The sequence below is a fragment of the Pogoniulus pusillus genome, chromosome 1 (genome assembly GCF_015220805.1).
Source record: "Pogoniulus pusillus isolate bPogPus1 chromosome 1, bPogPus1.pri, whole genome shotgun sequence".
NCBI lineage: Eukaryota > Metazoa > Chordata > Aves > Piciformes > Lybiidae > Pogoniulus > Pogoniulus pusillus.
Window position 1 is genome coordinate 27,293,473 of NC_087264.1, and position 11,543 is coordinate 27,305,015.

The 11,543-nt window shown below is 49.4% G+C and overlaps 1 protein-coding gene across 1 annotated transcript; it reads right to left on the reverse strand.

The window, feature by feature from the left end:
* Positions 1–3,176: 3,176 nt before the first annotated feature.
* RHOV (ras homolog family member V) lies at positions 3,177–9,064 on the reverse strand. Its single transcript, XM_064145770.1, has 3 exons — positions 8,790–9,064; positions 5,188–5,246; positions 3,177–4,858 (listed from the first exon to the last, which is right to left on the reverse strand). Exons 1-3 carry the CDS (start codon positions 8,983–8,985, stop codon positions 4,418–4,420), a joined length of 696 nt encoding a protein of 231 aa, XP_064001840.1. The 5' UTR covers positions 8,986–9,064; the 3' UTR covers positions 3,177–4,417.
* Positions 9,065–11,543: the final 2,479 nt, after the last annotated feature.

An 11,543-nucleotide genomic window follows, 5' to 3' on the forward strand; every position in this document is an offset into this window, starting at 1 on the left:
AAAGTGATAAGGTTGTTAAGGTGATCGTACCCCTCTCAGGAAATGAGGAGGATGCCATTTCCAGCTAATTGATTTCATCAGGGTTTCCCACAGCTGTGCTCCTGTTGCAGGGCTCGGGTGGGCTCCTGACCTGGTAATAATTCAGCCTGTCCCTTTAAAGCAAATAGGACATAATCTACAGGGCATAAAGTTGTCCTGGTGGGACCTTTCAGACCTGCCCTTCTGGAAGGCTGTGTTGAGTCAGACGAAACTCGGTATTATTTTGGGGATTAGCTCCCCGTCAGGGTTCAGTGGAAAGCGTTGCCAGCTGGGTTCAGTGGAAGCTCGGGAAACTGCTGCCAGCTGGGAACCTTCTTGGCACAGCTAAGCCCATTTAGGGTGTGCTCCCAACACAGAAAGGAAGTAAAAGGGGACTTTCTACATGTTGCAAGCATTGCTGACCCTTGAGCTCAGCTCCTTTAGCCATGGCAGCTGAGTGGCAGCTAGCACACCAGCTTCATGCAGGATTACACAACATGGTGTGTACCTGCACTGAAGTGCTTGCAGTGGTATTTCTGCTGGTGGAAAGCCCTCATGAGATATTCTCCTGGATGCAGGACTATGAAAGCAGTTTGTTGACAGAGATCCAGCCTGAGCAAGGGACAAGGTACTGGAGTTTTACCCTCTAGGCACACTGTTGGGGTTTTATTTTAGCTTTTGATGCTGAGCTTTGCACTACGGAGCAAGTCAGATCAACTAATCACAAAGATTCTTTTTGGCATTAAAGTTAAGTGGCACTCATGTGAAGTTGTGCTGGCCTGGTAATGGTCTTGGCTAGCTTCATCCAGTCTGGTGGGGTGGTTTGTGTTAGCAACAATCTCCCAGGAACTCTCCTGTGCTCTCAGCACCACCTGAAAATACGGGTTGGTCAAGCAGCACTGAAATGCAGACACAAGCCCAAACTGTACCAGAGCCAGGTAGTAGCACAGGTCCAGCCCTGCACTACAGATGGGACTACGGCAAGGCTTTAAAAGTGTCTCAGGTAGCTTTGGTAGGACACTCCATTTAGATAGATGGGAGACAGACTGACCCCGCCCCCCCCCCCCCCCAGGAGCTCTGCTTTGTTCACAGGTTTCAGAGAATTTTAGGGTGGTTATTGTGCACATGACAGGATATGGCTCAGTGAGGTGACTCACCGTAAAGTTAATTCACACTTTGCTGCTATTTCCATTCACAGGTTCTTCTCTAAGTTTTAATGCTGGGAAGCTGAAAAGCTGGCAGCTGCCTCCAAATAATCTCACTGGTCGCTTTACATCTTGCAAACAGCAATCTGCAGGAGGACAGTGTGGTCTCAGGCTTTCTCAAAAATCACTCCCCTATTTCCCAAATCATGTTTTCCTGGCAGTAAGTTCCTCTTCTTTTATTGCTCCTGAATCACATTTTGTAATTCCCTCTGCTACACTGTGATGTTTGTCCATTTTATTTCCTACCTCTTTGCTGAACATCCCCAGCGGTCTCACTTCTGCTTTTGGAGCAGCCATGGGGTCCTAGACGTAGACAGACAGGACCCATGACCTATCTGTGATGCAAGCCAAAAAGAAAAAGCTGAATCCTGTGAGCTTTTTGTGTCCTGTGTGGCATGGCCAAAGATTTTTCAGCACTTGAGCAGTGTTTAGCTACCAAGGTAACTAAAGCTGGTCACTAAATTACCAACCAGCCTAATGACAGAGCAGCGTGCAGTTATTAAGGCTTCAATGGCAAGTCCTACCTGGGCTTGTCTCAGTGAATGTTGGGAGGGCCTCCTGACTAGTCCCTGGATGGCAGCTTCTGGGGAGAGGCACTGAAAGTCTTGCATGTTTGCTAGTCCATCCCCCTCAGCAGCTGCATCCAACCTGAGCAGCTGCTGAGGCAGAGGAAAGTTAATTGAGGCAACAGAAAGATCTTGGAAGATTTAATCTCTGAGGCTTTGGGGGTTTAAGTTTGATAATGTGGGGAATTAGGATGTGGAGGGAGAAGTGAGGCAATTTCTCTCTTGTGCTACTGTCAGTGAAACTCCTTCTCCTCCTTAAAGCCCAGCTTAGTGTGCACTGACAAAAATACAAACTCAAACTGCAGATGTAAATTTTTATTCGAACAAATATTAAGCACAATCACAGAGGAAGGAAGCAGTTCTCAGCACAGTTTCTTTTCCAGAATGAAAGAATCCCTGTTTCATACCAAGCTACTGCAGGACAAGCCTCACTGTCATCAGCAGGATGGAGACAGTGTTCTTTCCACCTGTGGGGGGTATGGTGTGCTGCTTGGCAGGTCACACCACAGCCCTCAGTCTCACAGGCTGAAGAAAAACATAAAGACCCAACAGACAAACTGAACTCGTGGTACAGCAACGGTGCCTCTACAGGTAGGAAATACACACACGGATGCACTGATGAGTGAGAACTTTGTTCAGGAAGTGGTGTCCTGCCCAGGGGTAGGTAGGACATCTCACTCCTAGCTATCACCTCTGTACTCGCCATCTCTTAGGACTCCTCACTGGACACAGATAACACTTTGGCTGGGGGGGAGTGCTGTCAATATTTAGCCCATTTTGATATGCTATCCTTTTCAGGTCTCTAAGCCTTACCCTACAAGCAGCTCCAAGGCTTTGGGCCACATCTCTTTGCAAGAAGATCTGCCTACCATCTTTCATACTGAGATACTGCCCAGGGAGACAGCAGCTTTGTCTCACATGAGCTGCACCACAAGGAGAGATGGTTGTGAGAGATGTTTGCTTGGAGCCAGAGCCATGCTGCAGTACTTGCACTGGGGTTTTATAGACCTGCTAGCTCAGGTACACTTGCTTTTGATGCAGGGCAAACACCTGTCACATTACTCCAGTGTCCTCAGAGTGATGGGCTCTGGCCCAATGATACAGAGAAGCCCCCGAGTATTCAAAGTGTTGCTTGACAGTCCTGTCCTGCTTTCTGCTACATAATCCTGAATGAAATGTCTCTGTGAAAGAAGTCTTGGAAATTGATGCAAGGTTTGTAATAAAACATGAATAAACTCACAGGGAAGTTAATTCCCTGACAGGTGAGAAGGACACAGAGCAGATAAAATGAGTGCTTTTATCTGGCAAGGACTTCATGGATTTCTTCTGCTTTTGATATCATCAGATCAAGCAGTGACTTAAGGAAGCACAACAGAAAGAGGCCATCTGTTCCTGTTCTGCAGCCTCAGAAAGAACAGTAAAAGGTCAATTCCATTCTTCTGTGTAGATCTGAAATGGAGGATTTTGCTGACTGCGAGGAACAATCTCCTTCTCTCTCTCTCTTTCACTGTGATACCCTTTTGATTCAGAACTTAAGGTGTGGACAATATTATACTCTTTGAAATAGAGATCACCAGTAAATCTTCCAAGTCCCTAGAAGATTCCCCAAATACTGGCATCTCAACTAAGCAGAATCACAGCTTTCATTTAACAATACTCTTTCTTCTTTGCTTGCCCATCTCCTTTTTTTTTCCTTCCATCTCTCTTTTTCCTTTTTATTCCCTGTCTTTTCTTCCTTCTCTCTTCTCCTTTCACTACATGCATGGCTCTCCACCCACATTTCACCCCTTGGTACTGTTACAAACTCTTCACTCGCAGAGTTTTGTCTCTGCTAGAAAGATGGAGCCACTCATCACTGTTCCTCACTTGTTCCTTCTCTCAAAACACCACACACAATAAAGGCCTTTCAAAATAGGTCCCTAAGTTCACAACTACCTCTTAAGACAGGACTACAGGACTGTAACCCACTGGACTATGGAGCCCTCTCAGAGAAAATTATGGCTGAAGAACTGCTGTAGCTCCCAGTGTATTTTTCTCTTCAGCCTGCTAATGGCCTTTACTTGGGAAAAAATCTTTTCAAGGGTACTCAAGAGACAGAGCCTTTAAAGAGTCAGAACCAGAGAGGGAATCCAAGTTTCATGTTTCAAACCCTGCAGCCCGTGTCTGACCACACTTCAGTCACCTGTGACTGCCCCTGCCTGCTCTCTGCCAAACCTGCAAATCAGCCAGACATAGGCAGACTTCAGAAGTCCTCTGCATTTACTATGCTATGTCAGGACTCGACATGTGTTAGCTCAAGACAGAAACCTGCTCTTTTTGAGCAATGTAAGGAACCTGCCTGCTCTAGGGTACTGAGTCTGGGTGTGTTAAAGGCTCCCATTAATCTGGGATGCTACAGACATGTCCAGCAGATACTTAGAGCTGCCTGGACCATTCCACATCCTGGCACAATGGAAATCCAGTTCATGTCTCCTAGGCATCTGACACTGTAACCCAGCAAGAGCCAGGTTTCCAAGCCCAGCAGCTTATCATGCCCTCCTCACTGGGGCCATAGGAGCAGTCACTCCAAGAAGGTGCAGAGCCATTACTGGCATTTGGCATTTCCTTTTGTACCTTCTCAAAGTGGCTTCAGACAAAGCAAAAGAACTTCTTCCAGCGGCATTTGGAGAGAGTTTTGATGCCTTTGGCAGTCATCTTCTTTTCCTGCCGTGCTTTGTGCTCAACACCACTGACAATGGCCATGTCAAAGACTTCTTTGAGGTTCTTCTGGGTCAGTGCTGAGCATTCCAGGTAGGCCTCAGCCCGGATTTTGTCAGCCAGACCTTCTGCCTGAGGCCGAGGCACAGGCTTCACGTGGTAGCGATCCAGGCTGATGAGGACATTAACATCGTCCCGCAAGTCTGCCTGTGTCCCCACTAGCAGCACTGGTGCCCGGGGGTTGTGAGTTCGTATCTCAGGGATCCATTTCTCAGTAATGTTCTGGAAGGAGCTTGGGTTTACCACACTGAAGCAGACAAGGAAGACGTCGGTGTCGGGGTAACAAAGCGAGCGCAAGCAGTCAAAGTCCTCCTGCAGAAAATTGGTGAGGGAGAAAAAAAAGCCTTCACTGGACTGATCTCCTGACAACATGATGCTGCAGTGGCTTTTTCACACATTAACTAGGACACCAACACCCTCAGAGACAGGACACTGTCCTGACTTTGTGGTCATGCCATGGTTCAGGCACAAGTTTCAGAGATGAGTGAGTCTGTCACCTCTCTAATTGCCACATCAGCAGAGGGCAGACACTGGAATAGTGCATTTCGTTCCTTCCCAGTGAAACACTGCCTTCCTCAAAAGCTTGTAGACAGCCCCTTTCCCACAGGATTAGAGCTGACAGATGCTTTGATAAAGCTTACCTGTCCCGCAGTGTCCCACAGCTGGATCCGGACTGGGGCTCCATCCACCAGGACCTGCACTGTAAAAGAAGGAGAATAAGGATGTGTCTAAGGGAGTTGTCCAGCACGCACAGGTACACTCACACAGGCTTTTCCTCACAGCACTCTGGTTTGTATCCCACTGAACAGACTCACTGAAGTCACTCAACTGTATCCTCCTTGCTGAGCAACCTCCCAAATCTTACTGAAACAGCTGAAGTTTGCACTGGGAACATTAAGAGACCTGTAACAGACTTTCTGATTTGGTTAGCCCTCAGGTGGTTTGGGCTCTTCTCCAGTAATTTGAAAGTATAGTTCCATATTACTGGACAATTGCTTCTCAAGAGAAGAATAGTCCTTAGTCAAATGGCACCCTGAGAACATCTCATAGCTCTTCTTCCACAACTTGAGAAAGCAGATCAGGATAAACATGAACCGAGCACTTCACCAACTTGCTCCTAGTTTCCTGGCCAAAGATGGAAGATCAAATCTGTCTCTATTGAGCTAGCTATTGGAGATTTTATCCTTTTGTCCTAGCTTAAAAAAAAAGCAAAGACCTAACCCCAGCTTTGTAATGAAGACGCTATTAAGGAAACAGTGATGATTGAAATCCCCTTCAGACACTATCCACATGCTGAAAAATTGCTGAGTTACACATGTAAGGTCTGCTCCCACTTCACTCCCTAATCACAGTAAGCCTTCATGTGGTATCAGTTGACTCAGACTTGAGGGCTGGCAGGACCTCTGATGGAAATCTGGAATGAAACTGTTAGATGTCTAAATGCAGACACCAAGGAGACTGGCAAGGAACCAAGGAGAAGGAGAAAGGATTAAGGGAGCTAGAAATCACTTGAAAGTCTTTACAACATAGAGGGCTGCGCTCTGATGAATAGAGGCAGACATCCTGGCTAAGGTGACAGTGGCTGGCATTTGACAGAAGCTAACTAAATGCCCTCCCTGTGCCCAGGAGCAGGCTTTATTGTCCTTTTTGCTAAACCCAAATCAAAACACACAACAAACCAACTCCCAAAACAGAAGCAGGATCCATCTTTTGTGAATCTTGTAGTGATTAAACAGGTGAAAAAGTGATAGAAACAACTGACTTGGAGAGTTTAAGGCAAGCTCTTGGAGAACAGCACTCCTCCTCTCTGAAAGCTGGCTAGGGAGAAAGAGGCAGTCACAGACAAAAGGTGAAGTTTGGTGAGAGAGTTGAGACTGAAGGAAAAATGAAGGGGTGGGAATGTTCCCACCACAGTGCCACTCCTCGCAGCATAGCTAGAAGTCATTGCTTCCTTGTGACTGGGAAAGGTTGGGTTGTTACCATATCTTTGCCCCAAAGGAGGAAGAGAAACCTGTTCCTGATCAAAGAACCTGCCAGATCCTGACTTGATCTTCAAGGCACTGGGCATTTGCCTTTCTAGTATCTGGTTTCTTCTGTCTCCGAAGTGCCTTGAGAGAAGGAATTAGCATCTTTGAGCTGTTTTACAGTCTTCAGAAGAAAGGCACCACATCTATTACCTGCTGCTCCAGTGCTTGCACAAGGGTTTTTTCTGTAGCTGCTGCTAGCCTAAGCAAAGCTAGCAACTCTGCGACAGCCCTCCGAACACCGCCCTCAACAAGGTCCACACCCTCGGGATGAGGCTGGATTGCTCTACAGTAGCAAAGGGGCTGGCAGAACAGGATAGCCTGGTGGAGAAAGGTCACCGGGTACACGTTTCACTCATGGCTGCTCTACGTGGCAGTGACACCCAGCAGGAGGTAAGCATCATGCGGCTGGGTCACAGCCCCAGAGCTCCCCCGATAACTCAATACTTCCACCTATCTCGTTATTGCCATGGCAGCCCATGGACTAGAGTTAGGGGGTAAACTGTGAAGCTCAGTTGTGCTGGCAGGTTCAGCTGCAAGTGTTCCCCAAGAGGAATTTGATGGATTGTGCTTCATTAATCCAGGGAGGGACTTTCTTCAAGTTTATCCAGGCTAGCAGTAAGAGTGGGAAAGAAAACTTCTCTGTTCTCCCATTTCCTCCCAATAAGCAGAATGTGAAGTTTGGAAGACCCATTTTAATGCTTTTTATTTCCCTCAGCTGCAAATGCCATGCACTTCTAGAAGTCAGACTTGGCACTTGGACACCCAGAATGGGGCTAAACCCACATGCAGCTATCTTCTGATAGCTCTGCTCTCTGCTGATCAGTCTCTGAATTCATGCTGCCTTCAGCCTTCTGGATCATTTTACTATGGGTTTGCCTTTTCAAAGAGTGTGAAAGCTAATAACTGGTAATTTCAAGCTTCTCTTAGTCCAAACTGTACACATCCCTGTAAAGGGAGTAGAGAGAGCAGTAAGCTTTCCTTTGCAGGACTGGGGGACTCCTTACATCTGTTCCCAAAGGGCTGCTTGATTCTGAACAGCAGCTTGTTCCCAGTTCATTTCCTTCAAGTGTCAGTGCAAGAGCCTGTAGAGGGTCAAGGCAAATCAACAATTCCCAGTATAAGAGTGTGCAACTGGTGGGACTTTCAGACAGACAAAACACTCCCTCTAAGAACCCCTGAGACAATGACACATTAGAAGTCTCATTCCAGGTCTGACTTGAGCTCGTCTCTAATCTACCATCGTATACTGTCATGGACTGTTGTGTTTCTTCACATTAGATGAAGATCAGAAATCTTCCAAAGGGCTTTGTAATTTCCTGGGGATGATATTAGAAACCAGAGCCCAGGAGAACAAGAGTAGAGAACAAGAACAAAGATAGCATTTACAAAAGGGGAAATTAACGAGGGCTCATCAGCTGATGGGGGAGGCAATTCCAGCCAGGCTTGTAAAGCTCTGCAACTTTTCCACTGTTCAGTCCTAACTTCAGCGGACATGTGAGGAAAAGGACGTCTTTGATGAGCGGGGCTTGAAGCAACAGGACAATGCTGAGACGTTTAGCTGAAACCAAGACCCACCATCAACACCCTAAAATTAACCCCCTTTCTATTCAATCATAACAACACCACAAAAGCAGGAAGGTGCCCAATTTAAAAAGACAACGGTCTAAGTGGAGGTGTCCCTGCCCGTGGCAGGGGGGCTGGCACTAGGTGATCTTTAAGATCCCTTCCAACTCAAGCCATTCTGTCATTGACAGAACTCGGAAGCCAACCTGACCCGTGTCTTGCTGGCACACAGAGATGCAAAAAGCAGGATTTCTACCTGCTAAATCTCACTAACCGCCCGAGGGCCTCGCCCCGAGCTGCACAAAACTCCCTGGGGCTCCGTGCCGCCGGCAGCGCTCACCCAACCCCCAAAGCCCCCCCGGGCGTGGCAGCCTCCTCAGCCAGCGGGCAGGCTGCTGCGCCGCGCTGGCCAGCTCCCCGGGGACACTGCCCCGTGGGAACACCATCGCCCCGCGAACAGCCCCGTGGGAGCAGCATCGCCCCGCGAACAGCCCCGTGGGAGCACCGTCGCCCCGGGGACACTGCCCCGGGTGAACACCGTCGTCCCGGGAACACCATCGCCCCGGGAACACCGCGTCCCGAGGAGGGGCCGACCACGCCGCCCCCCTCATCCCCGCCGGCTGCGGCACCGCGGAGCCCGAGCGGACGCCTACCGGAGAAGGTGTCGAGGGCGGTGGGCTGGTACTCGTCGGGGTACCCGTTGGTGGTGTAGCTGACGACCAGGCTGGTCTTGCCCACGGCGCCATCGCCCACCAACACGCACTTGATACCCAGCTCTGGACCGCTGCCTCGAGTTGGGCTATGTCTCCGCAGGGCGGGCGAGTAGTCCAGGAGCTCCTGGGGAGGCATGGCCCCGGCACCGGGGGCTCGGCAGAGCTCAGCGCCGGGCCGCTGCCATGCCCGGACGGGCAAGCTGCTGTCGGGACTGCGCGCTGCCGTGCGGGGCCACCCTCTACGGCCCGCCTCGCACAGTTCCTCATCGCTACACCTGCCGCCCGGTGTCCAAAACCAGCCCCTATTTCCCTAGGCCCGCCCCGGGCCCGCCTATCCCCGCCCGGCGCGGCGCGGCCCGGCCCAGCCCGGCCGCCTCCTCCCGCAGTGGAGCCCGGGCGGCGCCTGCTCGCCGGCTTTGGGGAGCGCTCGGGTGCCTCGGAGGACTCCATCTTTCACACACCGGGGGGAAAGTCGCGGTGCCCACACGCACCACCTTGCCTTTGCACAGGCAGCCGCGCTGACGCTTTGATTGGCATCCACCAGCTGCTCCACCTGGAGCATCGGGATTCCGCGACGGGAATAAAACCAGCACTGCTGGCCAGAGCGCTCAGGATCACAGGAGATCAGGAGTTGGAAGGGACTCAACGAGATCGAGTCCAACCCCCCAGCCAGAGCAGGACCATACAATCTGGCTCAGATCACAGAGGAACGCATCCAGACGGGCACTGAAAGTCTCCGGAGCAGATTCCACAACCTCTCTGGGGAGCCTGTTCCAGTAGTCTGTGACCCTCACAGTAAAGAAGTATCCCCTTGTGTGGAGGTGGAACCTCTTGTGCTGCAGTTTACATCCATTGCTCCTTGTCCTCTCGCAGGGAGCAAGTGAGCAGAGCCTGTCCCCTCTCCCTGACACTCAGCTCTCAGATAGTTAGAGACATTTATTAAATCCCCTCTCAGTCTTCTCCAGACTAAAAAGCCCCAGATCCCTCAGCCTCTCCTCATCAGGCAGTGCTCCAGCCCCCTAATCATCTTCATAGTCCTCTGCTGGACCTTCTCCAGCTTATCTCTGTCCCTCTTAAACTAGGGAGCCTCATCTGCTAGCTACATGGCTGTCACTACTGGGTTCCTTTGGCCCAGCCAAGCTGTTGCTGCATGCTGGCAAAAAGCCAGAGTGTGTTTTCCTGGCAGAGGGATTTCCAGGCAGCTCCCTTTCTCCATATGCACCTCCAGTAGCTCACAGACTACACTGTGCCCTGGACAGCTGGCAAGATGCCTCCATCTCTGCCCTTGTGAGCTTACTGTCTAAAGAACCATGGCTATGAAAAAGAGTAGGAAGGAGCACACCACTTGAGAAATGTGGCCATGCTATGGCAGCAACCGTTGCACCCCAATATAACACCACCAAGTGACTGAAAACATGGGGGGAAGGTGTTAATGAATGTGATATCTAGTATTGCTACATCAGTTTTGAAAGTGGAGCTGTTTCCTACTCGAGGAATTTAGTTGTGATGTAGTTCATTATGCTCTCAGCATGGGAGACATGTCTGCACTGGACAGGTTCCTGCTTCAAGTAGACATTGGTGAGTAGTTCCTGAGCTTCTAGCTCGTTGCATTTTGCATCCTCATTGAGAAGTTACCCAGGGTTTTCATCTGCAGTGATGTTAAACTTGAGAAGACACCTCAAAGTCAGGCACAGTCTAAAATGTATTTCCCCATGGCTGACAGAAGGTTACAAGCACTGCAGCCCCTCAGGTTCAAGAGCTTTTGCTGGACTAAGAACATCTGCTCTTTGGAGATAGCCCTCAAGCTTTCTGGGTGTTTTCTCTGCAGTTTTCCCAAGCAGTTTGCTTTAATCAACCTCTTCAGCTTTTTTAATGGCACAACCTTGAATTGCTATAGCTACAAAAAATAAGGATGGTATTATAAAGCAGGCTGCAGCTAAAGGGTGTTCCAGGTAGCAGCGAGTGGCTGCTAACTGCAGTGACCGGCTTGCATTAGGCTGGCTTTTTCCAGTAGCATTCTCTTCAGTGCTAGCTTAGAGCCAGATGGCAGCTAAACTGCTCCAGGAGAGGCAGAATGCGCTGGGACAGGCGTAACATGAGCGCTATAGCTGTTGCCTCCAACGGGACGCGCAAGGACATGCTACGGCGCAGCCAAGGCAAGCGGCATGGCCAGTGAGGGTCCTGCAGAGGCTTTTTAGTGCAGTTCAGGAGCAGTTCAGGAACGGGCTAATATTATGTGAACAGAAGCAGGGGGAAGTTATGCAGTTCTGGCAGCTCTTGGTCTCTATATGTTCTTTACTTAGGAATGGATGTCCCTTAAGATACATTATTTCTTTGCTCCAAGGATTGAATCTCTTTTTCTCTCACTCCCTTTCTAAAACCTTCCTTCTGTGACTAAGTTCTTTTTTTCCATGCAGTTTCTTGCAGCTGTTGGTTGGTGCACTCACTTAACTGGTGGATGAGCTTAAGTGATTTTTAATCTATATTTAAACTAAGAGATTAAGCAAGCAAACAGGGCAGCTCCCACGGCTTCACTTCTCAGGTCTTACCTTGCTCCTGACGGCTAACAGAAGACACAGGTTCCGTTTCACAACACAGTGAGGAGTCAGACAGTTTAGTTTTGCAAGGTTTTTGTACGGTTTTGGTTATTTTTTTTTTTCAGTGAAAGTCAGTCCCATTCACAGAGCTTCTGAA